This window comes from Cydia pomonella, chromosome 15 (genome assembly GCF_033807575.1).
Source record: "Cydia pomonella isolate Wapato2018A chromosome 15, ilCydPomo1, whole genome shotgun sequence".
NCBI lineage: Eukaryota > Metazoa > Arthropoda > Insecta > Lepidoptera > Tortricidae > Cydia > Cydia pomonella.
The window spans coordinates 14,104,984-14,125,926 of NC_084717.1; the positions used below are offsets into that span (position 1 = coordinate 14,104,984).

The 20,943-nt window shown below is 37.9% G+C and overlaps 2 protein-coding genes across 3 annotated transcripts; both read right to left on the reverse strand.

The window, feature by feature from the left end:
* Positions 1 to 31: 31 nt before the first annotated feature.
* LOC133525942 (general odorant-binding protein 28a-like) lies at positions 32 to 8,715 on the reverse strand. The gene is made up of 5 exons (XM_061862375.1): positions 7,814 to 8,715; positions 7,438 to 7,614; positions 6,814 to 6,931; positions 1,077 to 1,159; positions 32 to 150 (listed from the first exon to the last, which is right to left on the reverse strand). Exons 1-5 carry the CDS (start codon positions 7,868 to 7,870, stop codon positions 127 to 129), a joined length of 459 nt encoding a protein of 152 aa, XP_061718359.1. The 5' UTR covers positions 7,871 to 8,715; the 3' UTR covers positions 32 to 126.
* A 3,574-nt stretch (positions 8,716 to 12,289) lies between these two features.
* On the reverse strand, positions 12,290 to 19,887 carry LOC133525943 (pheromone-binding protein-like). 2 transcript variants are annotated; one of them, XM_061862376.1, is made up of 5 exons: positions 19,706 to 19,887; positions 18,836 to 19,006; positions 14,348 to 14,459; positions 13,300 to 13,376; positions 12,290 to 12,438 (listed from the first exon to the last, which is right to left on the reverse strand). In XM_061862376.1, the coding sequence occupies exons 1-5, from the start codon at positions 19,766 to 19,768 to the stop codon at positions 12,427 to 12,429; spliced, it is 435 nt and encodes a 144-aa protein (XP_061718360.1). In that variant the 5' UTR covers positions 19,769 to 19,887; the 3' UTR covers positions 12,290 to 12,426. The 2 variants fall into 2 exon arrangements, with proteins under 2 accessions (XP_061718360.1, XP_061718361.1); XM_061862377.1 differs by having other exon boundaries at positions 12,352 to 13,376; positions 19,706 to 19,864.
* Between the last annotated feature and the right edge of the window lie 1,056 nt (positions 19,888 to 20,943).

The window sequence follows — 20,943 nt, forward strand, 5'->3', positions numbered from 1 at the left end:
TTTTTTAATTAGGAATAATAAAACTCATAAATAGAATAGGGCATGGAACATTTAATCGTTATAATACCTATATTTAAATCCTTGTCATGTTTGTACTTTTCCGGTGGTCCATTTTCGGTTCATTTCTTAAAACTTGAGATCGAGGCCATACTGCAAAACAAATATTTTGAAATACTTAGGGTCACTTGCACCAGTCACTGACCCGGGGTTAACCGGTTAAACCTAGAGTTATCAGGTTATCAGTACAATTTGACACTGGGTTAACGGTTTAACCTATTAACCCGGGTTTAGTGGGATGGTGCACGTGGCCCATAGTTAATTAGCCAATGCGAATTACACTAACATATTTCATGTTCGAGATTATGTACAGTTGCCATTAGTAGCCATACCACGAGTTGGCATTTGACATTTAAGTTAGCGACGGCGTTAATACAATCTCATTCCCTCTCTATCGCACCAATACATCGTCATCAGTGAGAGCGAGAAGGACTGCGATCAAGTTTACGTAAACGTCAAGTGTCAACTCTTGGTACGGCTACTTACGTCTTTTTCATTAAATGGACAACGATAACGAATTGGACAACGATATAGTTACAAATTAGTTAAAAAAAATCATAATTTAGATATAAGTAGCCTTGTGTAAATATAGTTTTAAGGAAATTGCCATACCCCACTGGGGTGCCATGTGAACTCTTTTATCACTTGTAACAACTTGTATTGTACCATGGTATGCAATAAATGATTACTTACTTACTTACTTAAATTTCATTTATTTGCATACATGGACATGGATAACCATTTTATGTGAACATTCTATATGATTCTATTTTACCAACACTTACGATTTCCTGTCCATTTCCGGGTCGATAAGTATCGACGGTACATAGTTAAATACCTAGCATAAAATATCTATGTACTTGTTGGATTAGCAATGTACAGGTAATCAGAGGTCAGATATATGAGGAACGACAACAGTACTCACAAATATCTAAACACGACTTTGCCTAGCTAAGTTATAGGGCTAATATTTTGAAGCATTTTGTTCATTCTAATATATATTCTGACGGTTAGCCTACCTTAGCTCCATTTTCAGTTAAACAGGCAAATGCTAGAGCAGCCCTATCGCAGCCTTTGTCATCTGCCACATTTTCACCATTCACTGTAAAACAAATCATAAATTATTTATTTCTGAAAGAATCTCGCAACCTTAAGATAGAAGGCCAATAAGCCGCAGAGAAAAGGGGATTTTTGTAGTTAGTCCAGCGTGTCAGATTATGCTAAGTGATATCTTGCTATAATTAATAATCAAACGAACTTACCTGTGAAGTTTGATTACAATTATGCGAGTATCCAAATCCAAGACAACAAATATAATTTACTAGCAGCAGTACACGTTATCGTGCAGTCCAAGTCACACATTTTAGAGATTATAGTATTTAAAAAACAAGTTCGCGCTGTCCCTCTCACTCGCTACGCTGCGTTCCTGCTTCGACATCGCTCCTCCAGTACTCATTATTTCAGAGTTATTTTTGTGTTATTAACAGAGACTATTTTATTTTCATTTTTGGGGATGGGGGGCGGGTCTTTGTTGTCTTGGATTTGGATACTCGCATAATTGTAATCAAACTTCACAGGTAAGTTCGTTTGATTATTAATTATACTTCGTATCCAAATCCAAGACAACAAATATAATTTACTAGCAGATGTTCAGAGCTTTGTATTTAAATTCAAATCCTGAATGCGAAAATAAAATAAAATATCGATATCAAATCAGTATGTTACGAACATACTGATATTATTGATTTTGACTAAAGAGAACAACGTACCACCTAGAAGTTATTAATTTATATCCAATTTAAATAATTATTTATGTATCCACATAGTATAAATGTAAAATTTATGTATAGCATAATAAAATTAAGGAGTGAAATTGCTCTTGGTATTTCATTTCGTTAATATTAAAAAAGTATAAAACTTTCTTTGATTTCACTGTAGTATATTGATAAAGTTGTATATATCTTAATATTCACAAGGTACAACTATTTTTATGTCATTTACAAGCCATGACGCCATTAAGTGTAAATGTGTTTTCAAGCTTTAGTTGGCTCTAAATAAGTTTTAGATGGGCATTTTCTGTCTGTAACCATATAAACAAACCATTTTGTATAATTTAGAATTTACCAACCATTCTCTGGATGTAATTACAACGGAGACAAACAAGCATACGGCCTGCCTCATGGTAAACAATCACCGTAGCCTATGAATGCCCGCTACTGCAGAGGTATATTACATGCGCGTTACTGACCCTAAAATATAATCTAATTTTATGTTACGACACTTTAAAGTTAATTTTGAATACAGCAATCAATACTTTCCTCGGTAAATAGCCTTTGAGTGAGGTAGATAAAGGAGAATTTTCTTCATTGTAAAGCTACCATAAATATCAAGGCTATATGTAAGTACTTTAAAACTAAGTCTGGACAATTACTAGTAGAGTATCCTGTAGGTATTAAGTATTTGAAACTTATCACTTTGAAAATATAGATGGACTAATTTTAGTTATTACCACAGATCAAGAAATAGTAATATGATATTATTTATAACTAAATAGCTAATCTCATCTGCTTATGCGTATCTGAACGATGATGGCTACTACGCTAACAAGTGGCAAGGAACTTAGGTAGATTATGTGTTGAGTTATGATATATTTGTGAACAAAATATCTGGCATGACTTGTAACTTGTACTTCATTTTAAGGAGTAACATTTTTTAACGTTACCTACAATAAAACTGTACAGTGTGCATTGCGACGAAAAATGAAAACTATTTAAGCTTTCTTTTACAGCAAGACAATATGACAACCCGAGCATTTACATTTCAGACAATAATAATGTTATTGTTAAAGGATTTCAACCCTTTATTGCGATTATTAATCTAGCTACTTAGCGCAAGCGACTGCAACACGTGGCACCATAACTCTAGTTGCATGGTTGCACAATTTACAGCACTTATTTCGCGTCGCGGGATAGTGCATCAACGGCGGTTCACCTCTTGTTTGATGCGGCGATGTTCCCCTGAAGTTTGGAGCTGAGAATCCGTAAGTAGGTAAATTGTACCGGATTTATTACATTAGGCTCGTTGATATGGTATAGGTATTCTTGACAGCATATCAAAGCTGACGTTTGAAGTTATTAGGAGTATATAACAGCGTGATATGAGTACGAATCATAAATTTGGGTTAAAGGGTTTACAGATATATTTTTTCCTATATGTTGTTTATATACAGCATTTCTTTGTCTGTAAGGGCAATGACATTGCGTACATTTTGTTTAAGGTATTTTAGGCCGCATTAACACCTATTAAATTACCTCAGCGTAACAAGAACCTCCTTTATATTTCATTATTTTTACAAGTCCTGTAAACTTTAGCTCAACCTTAAATATTTTTGCTCTTTAGTCCCTTATATTTACATGCGTAAAGCTACTTCCAATACTATTAAAGTCTTCAATCATTACATTGGCATCAACACTGTTATAGTAGAGCAACGTTATATATCTTTGACGATATCATTTTGAGATAAGTATAATGACCGACTGTAGACCGAAGAGCGAAGTGACCGAAGAGCGTAGCGACCGAAGTGCGAAGCGACCGAAGAGCGAAGCGACCAAAAGGAGCAAAGCAACCGAAGAACCAAATGACCGAAGCATTATAACCTCGACACTTAAAATGAAGCACATATAGCCTCGACGCTGCGGAAATGGAGGCCTCGATACGATTATTGTGGAATTGTATAGTACATATAACTTAAAGTGCGGCATATATCTTCGTCATTGCGACAGCTGCGACAGCGGACCCCTTGACACAATTATTGTGGAGTAATGATAGCATCCTCACTATGACGTGGGGCAAACTTAGCCTCAACACTACGACAGCAGAGCCCTCGACACAATGATTGTGGAGTAATGATAGCCTCCTCACTATTAAAGTGGGGTACATATAGCCTCGACGCTGTGAAAGCGGAGCCCTCGACACAATATTGTGGAGTAATGATAGCCTCTTCACTATTAAAGTGGGGCAAATATGGCTTCAACGCTGTGAAAGCGGAGCCCTCGACACAATGGCTGTGGAGTAATGATAGCCTCTTCACTATTAAAGTGGGGCAAATATAGCTTCGACGCTGTGAAAGCGGAGCACTCGACACAATGGTTGTGGAGTAATGATAGCCTCATCACTATTAAAGTGGGGCAAATATAGCTTCAACGCTGTTAAAGCGGAGCCCTCGACACAGTGATTGTGGAGTAATGATAGCCTCATCACTATTAAAGTGGGGCAAATATAGCTTCGACGCTGTTAAAGCGGAGCCCTCGACACAATGGTTGTGGAGTAATGATAGCCTCATCACTATTAAAGTGGGGCAAATATAGCTTCAACGCTGTTAAAGCGGAGCCCTCGACACAATGATTGTGGAGAAATGATAGCCTCTTCACTATTAAAGTGGGGCAAATATAGCTTCGACGCTGTTAAAGCGGAGCCCTCGACACAATGGTTGTGGAGTAATGATAGCCTCATCACTATTAAAGTGGGGCAAATATAGCTTCGACGCTGTTAAAGCGGAGCCCTCGACACAATGATTGTGGAGTAATGATAGCCTCATCACTATTAAAGTGGGGCAAATATAGCTTCAACGCTGTTAAAGCGGAGCCCTCGACACAATGATTGTGGAGTAATGATAGCCTCATCACTATTAAAGTGGGGCAAATATAGCTTCGACGCTGTGAAAGCGGAGCCCTCGACACAATGGTTGTGGAGTAATGATAGCCTCTTCACTATTAAAGTGGGGCAAATATAACCTCGACGCTGTGAAAGCGGAGCCCTCGACACAATAATTGTGGAGTAATGATAGCCTCTTCACTATTAAAGTGGGGCAAATATAGTACCATGTCGACATCTCATTTATAAGAAAATATTTATTTAATATGTGTTTTAATTTTGAACTATTAATTAATGTGCATTATAAAATTACATTAAAACTTTAATCAACACAGTTAATACCGATTTTCTGTTTGATGAATATCTTGTTGCACAGTAAACCTAAGCTTCTAAGTACTCACGGAAAGGAGAATTATTATTAGACGGAGTCCACAATATTACACAAATCAAGTATATCTTTCCATAATATATTTCATTTTAAAATTATATTATATTATGTTAATCAAAGCTGTCTAATAATAACAAAGCGGGTAACTAACTGATGATCAAATTTAGGTGGCGACCACATCGATTGGACCCAAGACTCGACGATACCGCGATGTCCGATTAAAGCCTACTACCTAATCCGTCATGATCATGATCCATACGATAGATTCACTATGGCCCTCATATGGGGCATGGGGCGCACGGTATCGGAGCACGCATAGCACGTCCCGTTTGTATACGTCGATTAATGGCATTAAACACTTTAAACTGTCAGTCAGACTAAATAGTCTTCCAATGTCTTATAGATTGTGTATTGATTGACATTACTCCTGTATATTTATACCTATAGGTATCCTCATAAGACGCTCATTTAACTTGTTGGTACTGTGTATGTACATTTGCATAAAGACGCGTTTTGTTATCATTCATAGGCACTTATTACCAATCGGCAAGGATTACCATTGTTATCTGTTTTATTGTATGGTAGGGTAGATCGGACATGGTAAAAGCCGCTTTCGTGAAACGATTACCTAGTATATATTAACTTTATTCAGATGTGGTTTGTATATTTAAATCTGTACGCGAAAGCATCTCGTAAAAAAATAATTGTGAGTGAACATTGCATTTTATGCAATCATAAAATGAAATCTAAATAATATTATATTAGTAAATAATACTATAATAGTACGTATTACAATTATTTAAAGTTCAAATTGTAATCTATTTGTAGCCCCATACTTATTTTTTCCGTAATTTATTTATTCAAAAAAGAAGGTAGTTGTAGTAAGTGATTTCGTATGAACGTAAAAATTACTTACTTGATTTCTTAGGTAATAAGTTTATTACGCTAAACGAATATACCTACAATTTCAAATTGAAAGTTTAACTGCCATGTAAGTATGGCAAACGAGACTAGACTTGCCGAGCTGAATAAACATCAATTTTTCGTTCGAGGGTACGGCGGTCGGCAGTTCAAATAATGTTTTGATTCTATACTTCTTATTCAGCGCACAATAAACATTAATCGAAACACAATTAGGTACACATATTTAGAGGAACACTATTTTGGCGAAAATACGTGTGACTCGGACTAACACAAAAACATGTAATGAGTACTGGAGGAGCGATGTCGAAGCAGGAACGCAGCGTAGCGAGTGAGAGGGACAGCGCGAACTTGTTTTTTAAATACTATAATCTCTAAAATGTGTGACTTGGACTGCACGATAACGTGTACTGCTGCTAGTAAATTATATTTGTTGTCTTGGATTTGGATACGAAGTATAATATCTTGCTGTATTAGTTCATAATGAATCTTATTCCGTGCTCAATAGAGTAGTAATTCAATAAACGCTACCTATGCGGCCCGACCATTTTTTCATAGTGGCACGCGCCTTTGCGGTTTTTAAACAATAGATAAGACGATAATCCGTAGAAGCTCACGGAGAAAAATAGAAACTATTATACCCGTGGAGTCTTTCTTAGCCACTTTTAGTCGTTGATGTTGGGCCGTTGGTTGATAGGGTTAAAAAAATCGTTAAGTAGATTGTGGATTCGGTTAGATTGATCCACGTTGATAATATGTATAATTGTGCTTATACTTATATATTTTAAAAATACCTTTCTCGCACTCCTTGACAAGCTCTTCAACGTTGTTGAGACTAGTTTCATCATTAGCGAAGACTTGCTTTGCATTCTTCCGGGCATTTGATGCTGATACTGCTCCTGAGTTGTCCAACTGCAGAGAAAACAATGCAAGAATTAAATAATGAAAAAAAGTATGGTTATGTCGACAGTAGCGTCCGTGAAATATTTTTGTGCGCAAGAAACAACGTCCGATCTTCCTCCTCTCGCACTCCTCGGTCTCACACGATAGCCCGCTGCAGGCTGCCTTCAGGGTCAGGACCAACCGCGAACACCGAAGTTCGCAAATGCGGGCATCTTTCTCTTTTAATTGCATCGCCTTAATTGGAAGGCGTAATTAGAGTGACGGAGAAAGTAGCCCGCAATTTGCGAACAGCGGTGTGCCCTCCGATGTTCCATGGCTTCCACCCTAAGCAGCTTTCGGTCCTCGGCCTTTCAGTCCCGCTTTTTACGATATTTTAGGCAGACAACTAGGCCGGCTGATCGTGACCCTCCTGGAGTTCTGCTCTTAACCTTTAAACCCAGTCTTTAGCCTACACAGAAACCTCGAAGCGAAGCTCACTAACATCGTCAGGCTGTAAAAAATAAAAATGCACTTACAATACCAATGTTCTTAAAGAGACAAGCTGTGAAGCACTTAGCGCCGCTGCTTTCGGGCGATTTCAGCATTCTGAGAGAGTTAATGTCTTCCACGGTGAGAGGATTGCTCTTTAAGCAGGACAAACCCCGCGTTACGAACTCAGCTTGGATTACGGTCTTTTGGACTCCCGATATCGCCTGAAATTAAATAGTGTATTGCCACTAGACGAAGCATAAAGTCCGCGGTAGAACCATTAAAATTTTCATACAATAAAGACATCGCGATTTCTGCTGATATCATAGACCACAGAAATTCTTTATTTTTAGCAACACTATTGAAAACTAATAAACATTGGGGCCGCTAAACACATTTCGCATCACAACTTATATTACTCACCCATGCATTGTTCGCAATAGCGATAACAACAATCAAAACAAAAGATAAACGACCCATGGTTTATTTCTAACGACACTTCACAATGACAATTAAACCTGTATTGATCACACAAATACATGCTAAGTCAATATATACTAAAAGACAAGTCTGTTTACCTTGTCTGATGAATAGGATGACTTTGTAACCATGATTTTGGTAATGCGCCAGGAAGTACGGTACCTATGTGCAAAACATCCTCAACTATTGTAATAGATACGGTAAAAACATTACTGTTTGTTTGTTTAGAGTTCCTATTAAGATTTTATCTATCATTCGACTAAATATTACCGTCATAAGTAATTAATTAAATGGCCCTTTTGCCACAGTCGTTACATTTTATATCCGTCACTTGCTTTTGTCAGTTTTGAATAACCACAAAGCTTCAGGAGTTCCATTTTACTAATTTGAATGAGGAATACACTTACTAGATTATTGAACCCTTCATTTAAGAATATAAATAATATAAATTTTATTTAAAAAAATAAGTAAAACCAGGTAGCAGGAAAATTCGGCATTCGGAATAAATCCACAATGGCTAGGTTTGTCCAGTTGCTGATTCGTTCTGTTAGCGGAACGGAATGCTCAACAATATGGCTGAGTCACTTCACACCATCAGTTGAACGAGTACTACATAACTTGGTGACGTATGAGTCGTTTGCTGCTACATCTATCCAGAATTAGAAAGAGTAGGTAAACTGACAGTTCACTGAGATTACCGCGTTATCGTATAAATGTTGTACTTAGGTACTATTTAGTGATGTAACCAGCTATGGATTTGGCCGACTAGCTAACTATAATCGGCGCTAGGATAGCCTAGTCGCCGGAGCCGATCATTAGTTTCACCTAAGCTCAAATGCACTCAAAACAGACAGACGGTCTTGCGGACAGAAGTCGCACGTTTTTGGCATGGAACCCTATGGCGCGCTATTCATCATAAATTCCGTAGTCAACTAGGAACCCTAAAAAGGTTTGCCCTAAAAACCTGAAGGTGATAAACGAGTATTTTTGGCCGGTACTGTAAACTGAAAGATGTTCTCTGTTGATTCAAAGGCCTATCACAGGAACTCATTCAACTTTTTCCTGCAGGCTTGACCACATCATCAGTACACCTTGTTGGGGTTCTTCCCGTACTTAGTAGCCAATCAATTACCTATGCCCAATGGCCTATTAGCCATCAGCTCTACAAGTAATGTGCTCCATCTGCGCCATGTCTCAAAATGTTTTCGACAACTTTAATAGTTTTTCTGCGCATTATCTGATTCTGAATTCGTTCTCACAGGAACCTAGCACAGCACAACTCCCAGTTCATTGCCTTTGGAGCAACATAGACTTTTCTCAAGACCCATTATGCGTGAATCAAAACATTACGTACCTATTTATTTACAAAATAGATATATACAGAGGTATTACTATTAATAACTAGCTTATCTAAAATATGCTGCTGCATTTCCTCGTTGTATCGCAATGCTGATACGTTGTGCGAGGAAGCCGCCAGCTTTTCGGTCACCAGATACGTCAACCAGACGCTTTACGATTTCTGCAAAAAACTTGTGCGCGTTGGGAGTTGGGACCACATGGACCTAAAGTTTCCCATATCTATTTAAATGATTAGAGGCAATCCGGGAGACTTGCCTAGGTAGGTGAGTCAGAATCATTTTAATGAAGAAATGCCATAATCAATATATTTCTCTGACCAGCACTCCAATATAATATAGGTAACGATATCTATACGAGTATGTGCATGTCAAAAACTAATTATTTTGATTTCGGTGCTTTTCTATACATCTGTAGCATAGCATTAGATGTAAGTATAGTGTACATATGGAGCATAGCATTATACGGTAGCGAAACGTGGACAATGCTTCAACGAGACAGAAAACGTCTTGAAGCATTTGAAATATGGTGCTAGCGGCGTATGGAGAAAATAAGCTTAACGGAAAAAGTAAATAACGAGGAGTTCGAAAGAAAAAGAGTCCAGGAAAAGCGGCGCCTATTGAGAATCATTGAAAGTAGAAGAGGGAACATGTTGGGATACAAGTTACGACACGACCAATTTATCAAGACCATCATAGAAGGGAACGTCGAAGGAAAGAGGAAGAGAGGAAAGCCAAGAAGGACACACATGGACCAAGTTAAGGAGAAAGTGAACGTCGTGTTGTATCAGGCTGTCAAAGAAAAGGCCAAGGAAAGAAATACCTGGAGATTGCTTTACCGACAAGAACGCTGCTCTTAAATTTATGATGACTTTTCTATAAAATGGGTCAAGGCTCCCACCTGGGAAAATTGCCCAGACTCTCCCTATGATTCGGTGACTACTTAAGCATTATGTTCCAAATAACGTGGCCATGATTTTTTGTATAAGGTCACTGTGGGCAAGACCGTCTACAAGGCAAGTCCGTCAACACATTATAACTTTTGAATTAGAAAGAGTTTGCCGCTTTGGCGTCGAGTTTATAAGTCAGTTTTTCGCGCTAGTTCCCTCACTCTAAACCAGATGGCGCTGTGACAACGAACTTCAGAGCAATCCGCGTAAACTAGTCATTACGTGTATGGAACTCGAAGTGATAGTGCGACAGTCTCTGCAAATAAAATTGTTAAAAAAAGTTTGTGACAAAATTTTGAACCGAAATTGACTACGTAAGTAATATAAGACCCGGCAATCTTTATTATGTGTTTAAATTATCAGATATTGGCTTAGTTTTGTAATTATACGTTCCATCATTCATCACATTAAAATTTTGCTAAGTTGGAAAGTCCGTCTACTATGCACCAGGCAAGTCCGTCATATGCCGGACTTTCCTTGAATCAGAGGTTACCAACTGTTAAATGGCTTCAATATTTTTTATTACGATTTTATAAGGTTACTACAGATACGCATCTTTACGACATTGCGCATGATGTTTGTGTTTTGTGTTTATTAACAATTTTAATTTTGATACTACTAAAGAAATGTGTTCTTCATCCTCAGCACTATGTAACCGAAAATACAAATAAGAAAATACCTATTAAGTAAATAAATAATGGCCGCAAACTAAGCATAGCTTAGCTTTTACTATTGGTGCTAGGCGACGACATATATAAACTTATATAGATAAATACATAAGAAACAAACATAACTGGAGGAACAAATATCTGTGTAGATTATACAAGCAAATGCCCCTACCGGGATTCGGATGATCATCGCCTTCATATGTTATATTATTATACCTATGACACATATTATTACCCTTATTACTCCTCTTTAATTTTAGAATACGGTTGTACAGTCATGTTTTCTTGACAGTTTTGAAGATTAAAATCATTTCAGCCATATCAGTCCGTACGTATTTTTTATTTCGGAACATTTATTGTACTTATCGTAGTTTAGGCGTTTTGCCTACACCGTGATACAAGGTTACGCGCCACGCCAACGCTATACCGCGCGTGCCACGCCGCTATGTGACGTGGGTTCTTCGCCTTACTTATCCTGAAAATTTACGTATGTAGGGTACCTACTTGTGTTCTGGAGTTTGATTTGCCAATCACTATTTGATTTAAACTTAAACGGTGTTCGTAGTTTAAAATTGCTACTACTATGAGTTTATTTATGTAACCCTCTTTGATCTCCGTAAATTTAAAACAACGAGTAAATTTAACACGACTATTAGTATTTTATTTGAGAAGTCCAAAAAATAAGTACGTATAATTATTTTCCAAAAAAGGTTTACCACCCCATTTATGTAATATATATTACATACCTTTTAATAAGAAAAATTGTGTTTATTTCGAATCTAAACCCTATATTAACAAGTTTAGAGTACACTTTTCGTTGTCTTGTTTCGTTCTTTGTAAGGATTCGAATACGAACACATAAGTACCCATAGTATGGCTGATATCGTTACTAGACGGACTTACCTTAAACTACACGGGAAGTCCGTCTACTCGCCGAATTTTTAAAAATACTATTGTTTTTGCTTAATTTATGATTATAATGATCTGTCACTATAGCCTTACTATTATTTATGAAATTCTTCATCGTATGTCATTACAAGCGGTCACGTAAGTGAATAATTAACGGAGCTAGAATACTCCAATGTAAAAAATAAATAAAGTATGCCGGTCTTGCCCACAGTCACCTTAAACTGATCTTTTTTTTTTATATACTACGTCGGTGGCAAACAAGCATACGGCCCGCCTGATGGTAAGCAGTCTCCTTAGCCTATGTACGCCTGCAACTCCAGAGGAGTTACATGCGCGTTGCCGACCGTAACCCCGCCACCCCTCGTTGAGCTCTGGCAACCTTACTCACCGACAGGAACACAACACTATGAGTAGGGTCTAGTGTTATTTGGTTCTTGACCGTAATGTTGTATGTAATGTTGTATGTAACGTAATGTTTATTTAAAAAAAAAGTTTGAGCACAAAGTTAGAACTGAGGTGTAATTCATAAAAACGACATTTGCAATAAAAATATATTATCATACATTAGTTATTCATAAAAATAATAAAATATAGCTTAAATGATAACATTTTAACAGAGTGTTTTGTTGGAGGTCAGCTTATTCTTCCTGTTTGCCGGGTCGCTGGTGTTCATTTTACGAGTGTAACTGAAAAAATAAAAATAATATCAAACATAAAATAAAATTCTATGACAAACTCACTCAATTATAGTCCAGAACTCATGATGAGTTACTTTTATTAATTATTTCGGTAAATAGGACCAAGTGTGTTGCAATAGTGCCTTCAGTTAAAATATTTCAGCTTTCAGGTATGTATTGTAGGGATTTTCAACGAAATGTCGCTTACAAAATGCTATTCTTCTAAAAAAAACCAAACGGACAGCAACGAATAAAAAAACCACAATAGGGACAATAGGGTGTCTGATATTGAAGAGAAATGCTAAGAAAGCCATATTTAGTCTGATATGATGGTGATATTTCATGACTTGGCTAACAAATTGGCAGTAGGTATATTCTCGAGCGTTAGGCATTTGACTAAGGTAAGTAGCTCCCAGCATACAAGGCAAAAGCATTTCGTAAACGACATTCTCAGGGAATGCCCCTAAATATGTAAATAATTTAACCGTATACAAAATCCAACAACTCAGCGAGGATGTGAAGTTTTAGGGTCGGCAACACGCGTGTAACCTCTGGAGTTGCAGGTGTACGTGTGTATACTGTATACGTTACCGAGACTGCTTACCATCAGGTGGGCCGTATGCTTGTTTGTCACCGATATAGTATAAAAAAAGCTGCACCGGCGCACATTATTATTTACCGGGTAGGTTACCGGTCCCCTCCCCAAACTTCTTTGGCAGGCCGTGGCAAAAAACCAAGACAAGCGGGAGGAAGTTGACGATTTGGCAAGGTTTTATTTAGTTGACTTTTAGTTTGCCTTCGGTTTGTCTGAAGTTTGCAATTATTTTTTGTACTGTAAAATAAGTATTTTAAATATTCTCATAGAATTACCGCTTCTTTTTGCTCCATCGTACAAGCTAGCATCATTTTGGATTTCCCACACTTATCTTCGGGGTTTTTCTCGCTCTCTGAAAAAAAAAAAACATGTATTCACTTTATTTAGAACTTGCACTAAGAGGTGCAATTGGAAAAAAGTCTCGGATATTTCAGCAGAGTTGAAGTAAAGAAATAAAAGAAGCTTGCACTTTGAAAATGGAAAATTACGATTCTCATACAAAAACATAAAATGACCGAAATAATTCCATGTGGAATAATTCAATTTTGGAAACGTTCCGATGGTTCTTCAATACCTAAGCATAAGTATTAGCAGCCTGATCACAATTAAATGCGGTGACGAAGGCCTCCAAACTGAATTATCTACTTGATCAAGTTTAATATCCTTAAAGTGCGGTACTTAATTAATAACTCGATTTTTTTTAATGATGATATTTATGATTCTCTATTTACACGTAATATGATATTTATTAGCTTCAGCCCTCAAATTCGTTTGCGTGTAATGATGATGATTATTAATAAAACCACCCTATGTCCTTCCCAGGCCTCTAAATTTCTCCATGACAAACTTCATCTAAATCGGTTCAGCTTAAAGCATGAAGAGGGAACAGACAAGAGTTACTTTCCCATTTATAATACACACTAGCTTTTGCCCGCGACTTCGTCTGCGTGGAATGAGTAATTTGGTTAGCGTTTTTTTTATTCAATCTACTTTCCAATTGATTCCCTATACAAACTTCCTTATTTGAGAGAAAATTATAACGCTTTGATAAAGTGTAAAGGAAATCATTCATTTCGAGCATAATGCTTAATCAATTATTAGACGATGCATCAATTATCTCACTTTCCGGGTAGAAATGAGATAATTTTAACCCTCTTAATGGATGATTTCCGGAATAAAAATTATCCTATGCCCTTCCCCGGGACTCAAACTATCTCTACAAAAATTTCAACTAAAACAGTTCAACGATTTAAGCGTGAAGAAGTAACAGAAAGACAGACACACTTTCGCATTTATTAGTATATGGCTTAAGTAGGGATTCACCTTCAGAACAATGTTTAACAATTTCCTCAATTTTTTCAGTCTCTGCTTCCTTCATGAATTTCTTGGCGTTCTCTACTAATTTGTCCATGATAAATGCGCCGTCGTCATCTACCTGGAAATAAATTATACAAATTACTGGAGCCAGTATAATATAAATGTTTGAAAAGGCTTGCACTGCGATTATTTCTTGCGGTTTCAGAACAGCAAAAAGTGTAACGTACGGCATGCTGTATAAGCGCACGCACTTGCAAAACTGAATCCGCAAGAAATTAGTCTGAACCTGTAAGAAATTAATCGCGGTGCGTTCTAAGCCTAGGTTACCTTAGTTATTGGTTAAAAATGTTAAAATAAACAACCACCTTAAGCGGCAGGATGAGGTAATGAGAATTATCTGCACACACTTTACCACTACCTACAGTTTTTCACCCTTTTCTCTCACGTTCATGAAAACAATCGAATATGGATCGAGTAGCGATTTACACTATTACATATTCACTCTAACAGGAAAAATATTATAAACTGAAATAGATGTCATTTTAATAAATAAAAAAAGTATTACTTTGCTAATCCGCGAAATAATAACGTGCTGGTCAATTAGTGCTAACTCGTTATACTTACTTGCGTATTTTTTGCATGCAATTAATGTTTCCACACTCCCACCGCAATAAATACGCAAATAAATAAAACAAACCACAATAAAATAATTAAATTTGTTCTAATACTGCTAATAAATAACAAAGATACACACGTGGCATCATCAGTAGATACTGGAGATGTTAACGGTCCGGCGTCCGACAACGAAAAAAATAATACTAAGTAATATTTTTATTTTTATTAGTATGGATTTCCGCAAAGTAACTGTTCATTTGCGAAACGCCCGCTCCGAGCGTACACGCTCGACGCCAACGCTGACACCACCGCGTTTTTTTTAATCACACGTCGATGGCAAACAAGCATTGGGCCCGCCTGATGGTAAGCAGTCACCGTAGCCTATAGACGCCTGCAGTGCCGGATTAAGACATTTTGATGCCCTAAGCATTTCTAGACCATGGTGCCCCCTCATCAAGAGTACATTGAATTTTCTTGGTAAATTGAGTGACGTTTATTGCCGCATTACTGCTGAGAATAGAATTTTCAATCCAACACATCATTTTATCACGGAAATTGACAGTACTGCAGCAGTAATGTTCCAACAGTATGTAAGGTCAAGTGTTAGCAAATTGAAGATCGTGCTTCGCATAAGGCCGGAGGCGAGCCAACCAATGTCCAAGTGTGAGAAGACATAAAAGGCATAAGCCGTTCTCCGCACAGGGTTTTGCAACCTCTAGAGCTTTCCTGCGAAGCTCATTCATGTGAGAGCAAAGGCAGAGCTTCAGTAGGAGCTTAGCCATTAGGGGACTTAATAGGGTAAGATTTAAAATTACCACTGACCCGATGTTTCAAAAACTGCGTTATCCCCATGGTCTCGGAAAAGACTGGGTAAAGTCGACATCAGTATCTTGACGTTGGAGGTAATTTTAGAACTTAATCAAACGCGATTAAGTCCCGTTTTCTTAAATAATAATGTGTCACAATTAGGCCAATAAAATCAGTTTTTTTCGAATTTGGTCCTAAAATGCGTGTAATCCGAGTTTACTCCATTCCTGGAGGTGTGCATAAATGTTTCCTCTTTTTCAGTTTTTTTGCTTGAAAATCGAAAACGGTACGTCCGACGGAAAATTTGTTCTAATTATGATTAAAACTGATATCTGAGGATCCGAAATGTAATTTAACTATGTTCTTGCAATAAAAAATATTGATTTATTGAAGGTACCCTAATATGTATTCCTAGTCTAAATTGTATAAAAAGGTCGACATTTTTTATTTTTGGTAAAATCATGTTAAAAATCCAAAAACGCGTTCTTACCAGTGTCTAATCCACGAACTGTCCTATGTCCTTCAAAATCAAGTGGTGTCGAAAGGAAAAAAATATCTCCTAAGGATCCCAAAATGTATGCCCCCTGGGATGAAGCAAACTTGGATGACACGCATTTAGAATGAAATGAAAGTATTAAAACATTTTCCAGCTTGCTGGGAATTAATTCCTCAAAACGCTATTTTTGGATTTAATTTGATTGGCCTAAATCGTGAAAGTTTAAATCAGTGTTTTTAAAGGCAAAGTCTAAGGCTGAGCTTTTCATAAGGCTGAACGCGCGGAGCGTTCGATCGGCGCTTACGGATGAGGCATGGATTAGGCCAAAGGTCGAGCTGGAAGAAAGCATTTGAATTTGACCACTGGCGAGGTATGAATGGCTGAACGTCCGGAGCGTCCGATCGCGGTGGGTTATCATACAATACAACTGATGGCGAGGTGTGAGCAAGGCAGAAGGCCCAGCTTCGAGAGAGGACAGCTTAGATTTGGATCCATGTTAAGTGAAAGTAAGGCAGTTTGCACAAAGTAGAAGGCCTAGCGTCGCATAAGACCTAACGCCGAACTGCAAAAGAGTGGCTTGAAATCGAACCTATGTAATCACGGTTCTCCTACTGCTCGGCCTTTGGCTTAAGTGGAAACCGAAACTTAATAAGTTGCTTTTGGTTTTGTGCCTTCGCGGGGCCCTTTATAACAGTTTGACAATTAGGTCGCAGGATCGTGGTTCTGCAGCAACTCGGCCAGGCCGACACATCTGGCGTGCAAGAGAGCAAAATTCGCTACAAAATCGGTAATCTACGTCGAGAAAATCGGTTGGCTCAAGCCCGACGGTAAGATATTTTGGCTATTAGCTTTGAGGGCCTCCGCGAAGGGTTGGTGATGTGCTTACGTGTCCTCACTCTATTACGACCCTTCGTTATTAGATGGGTACTTGCACACGTCAAAGTCGACAAAAAGTTTCGTGTACCTACATAAGTACTACGACTGCGATGCAGCCTGCGCGTTTTTTTCCTACGATTTTGGTGCCCCCCTAGACGTGGTGCCCTAAGCAAGTGCTTATTTTGCTTAATGGTTAATCCGGCACTGGACGCCTGCAACTCCAGAGGTGTTACATGCGCGTTGCCGTCCCTTTAAAAACCTGTACACTCCTTTTTTGAAGAATCCCATACTGTAGCCCCTTTAGCTAACCTCCGCAAAGAGCTTATTCCACAACCGGAACGTCCGCGGAAGGAAACTCCTCTTAAACCATATTGGAGATGCGGAATTGGTAGAGCCCAGAACACTGTAGAAAGGTAGCCTGTTTATCGGTATTCTACAGGATACATTTCGGGGAGTGCGCGATGGGATTACATAATCTAATCCCCTCATCTCCGTTCTGCCACCGTGGGACTAGATGCGGACTTGCGTTTCACCCTTACTTCGTTACTTTACCACTGATTCGCACTAAACGCTAACGCTAATGCATCCAGCTTTATCATGCGAACGTCTAAGGAGTGGAATTCAATTCCGGCAAATCTATAACTTGGTTCATTATATATAACTTGGATCTTATAAATGGAAGCGGTACAAGCAGTTGAAGTGGCAGAACACATACAAGAAGGCAGTCTTTTAGATTAGCAAAGATTCAATGCCGCTTGTGAGTTTGGAATCGTCGACGATTCGTACAGCGCCTTTTATATGTACATATATGTGTTTTTACTAATATACAAGGAGTAACAAAAATAGTGGAGCTTCGTTTAAGGGCATACTCGATGTATTGTTTTGATTAGGAAAAAGTATTCGTTTTTTTGGCGCAAATAATATTTGACCTTTTTATGGAGGTTTGACCGACTTGGACGACCTGCCCCATAGTTTTTTTTCCTACATTGAAAAAATATGATCTATCGAGCACACATTGATTTTCATCAAGATTAACTGCTTTATACAATATCAGCAAATGTTTGAAACTCTCCTCCCTCCCTTTGGGACTCCCTCTGGTCGCATAACAACTTTTGTCATATTGTTAAGTGTCATAACACTTTATGCATAAAATTGTAAGTCAGAATCATTCCTGAACATAACGGGTTTTTGTCATACATGAGTTATGTCATAATTTTTATAGTCATAAATTTAAATCGCATAAAAAGTTAGGTTAGGTTCGTTAGGTATGTACAAAAAATATATGACAACTGCTATGTATGTCATCAAATACTATGGCTAAAAATGTATGACACAATATAATATGACTTTTCATTTGTATGACAAATATATGACTGAAACTTTTATGCAACCCAATATGGACCCGTTTGAAAAACAGTTAAATACAATACAGTAACTTTAACTGTTTGAAAATATCTAAGTATTGAAAAAACGAACAGTAAAATTTACTTCTGTGTTTGATAAGTTCATATAGAAATATTTAAAGCATTAAACGTTAATGCAATTTCAATTGTTTTTATTTATTTTTCTTAGTGTAATTAGAACACCTATTAAGCCCTTAAACGGATCCCCAATATTTTTGTTACACCTTGTATATGGCGGTCGTCGTCGAGCATGCGCGCTCGCAGCTTGCGGTTTCGTGGCCGAGGCGTCATACTAACCATGCCCATCTTCTTATACACGCACTCGATGAGGCACCCGTCGATGGCCTCGTAATCCTTATTCATCTTGGAAGCCATCACTTCCTCCACTTTAGCTCCATGTTCCTTGCTGCACTCCGCGATGATGGGAACTAGCGCTTCGTGGATCTCCTTCTCTTCATCTGACTCGGCCTGGAAATATTAAAGGCTTGTTGTATGTCATACAATACAATGTATGATCGTGAGATTTGGGAGAGTTGGATACGCTCTACCGAAATGCGAAGTGTGAATTAAGATCATAAACCCGGCTAAGATCTAGTATTTATACTCGTATAGATCAAACACATTAAATTTATAAGGTCACTTCTGTGGAGAATACAATAAAAGTTAACGACTCTAGTACATATAAGTAATGTATCCCGTTTTTCCTGAGTCTCAAGTTCTGAATAAATGTGTCGCCGGTAAAGGTGCAGCTTCAAGAATTGTTTTAGAATTTCTTAACTTCGCGATGTCCACAGGAAAGACCATAAGGACTCTCGAGACATCACCGATAAATTGCATGTGACTGACTACGACTGACGATAAATTAATGACTGGGTGCCTTAACCAAGTAATAATCGTTTAAATATATCGCATTATCAAGATACTGAGATACACCTCACAGCCTAAACCATTAAAAGTATGGTTGACAAAAGACCCATAGGTTCCTATTCTTTAAAATGTTGTGTAGCCACTTGAGAAAGAGTTTTCGAAATTCAACCCCTAAAATTTGAAAATACTCTAACGAAGTAAGCGTATCACTTTCAGCGCGCTTCGTAGATTAAAAATGACCCAATATCAGAGCATGAGAACTGAAGATTACTACGCAAGTTCAAGACTCCAAGCACTCACTTGAACTTTCCTCAAAGCCACCGCACACACAGCCACCAACAGCAACAGTGATATCCTCGACATTTTCCGCAACAATCTTGTATCACTCTTCCAAGACTTCTGCGAATCATTTGTTCTCGCCACATTTTATATACTAGTGTTATTATTAAGTCATTTGTATGGCAATTATTTCGCCTTATGGCGCGGGCTAGGTTAGTAGGTATAATGCTCACGGCGTCATTATGAACAAGAGGGTAATTTTAATGCTAGTTAGGTTTTTATTCCACCTTGTTAACGCCGTGTGCATCCTGTTGATGACTGATGATGACAAACTAGGGGCATAAATCTCGAATCCATAAAAAAAGACCCAATTTAAAAAAAATTACCTCACTACTAATGAACCAATACAACTTAGCTAAGTAATCTAATTATAGTGGTTCTGTGAGCTTTAGACCTCGCAAATCTCGTGAATCCAAATCCAAAAACTGAATGGACAAAAAAAATACATATATTATCAAACCTACTCACCAAATTTCACTAAAATCGCTCGGTAAATAATTAGAATTAGCCGTTGGGAGCATTCGCCTCAAGCGGTAAGGCTGCCTAAGATATGTACTTTCAATGGTTTTAAGTTCAGCTCACGAGTACGAAACCCGGCTCTTTTCTGTTTCATTTCCTGTTTCGGGCAATCAATGTAAGTAACAGCCAGAAAACAGCAGGGATGCAAGTATAGGTATAGTAAGACTAATCCTCAATGTCCCTAAGGGTTGCCAGGTCAAATGGCAGTCGCTTTCGTAAACCTTATTTATTGTCTGCGCCAATCTTTGGATTTGGTTGCTGAGCAGACTCCAAATTTCGCTAGGAACTCGTGTCGTAGCCGAAAGCTGAAATAACTGCGGGAAGATAATAATGGTAATATTGATATTATTTTAGTAAAATAATTTAAAAAGCCTACATACTAAAAAAATCTTCCGCAGGCCCGGAGGAACCTGACTTTTGTCCAAACATAAAGCTCGATTTTCTATCATATTCATGTAATTCGTGTTTAAACCATACTTATATACACTACACTGGCCATGTACACCAACCCTGTAATGGTATTGCTTGTAGAGTCATATCATATAGGTTCTCCTCATAACGATATTCTGATAATTAATAATACTGTACAAACCGCTGAACCACTGGTAGAGTTAACTGAGCCGAAACATCCTCGTGGACTCGTGGTTATGGTATTGTGTGAGATTATTTGTTGAGATGAG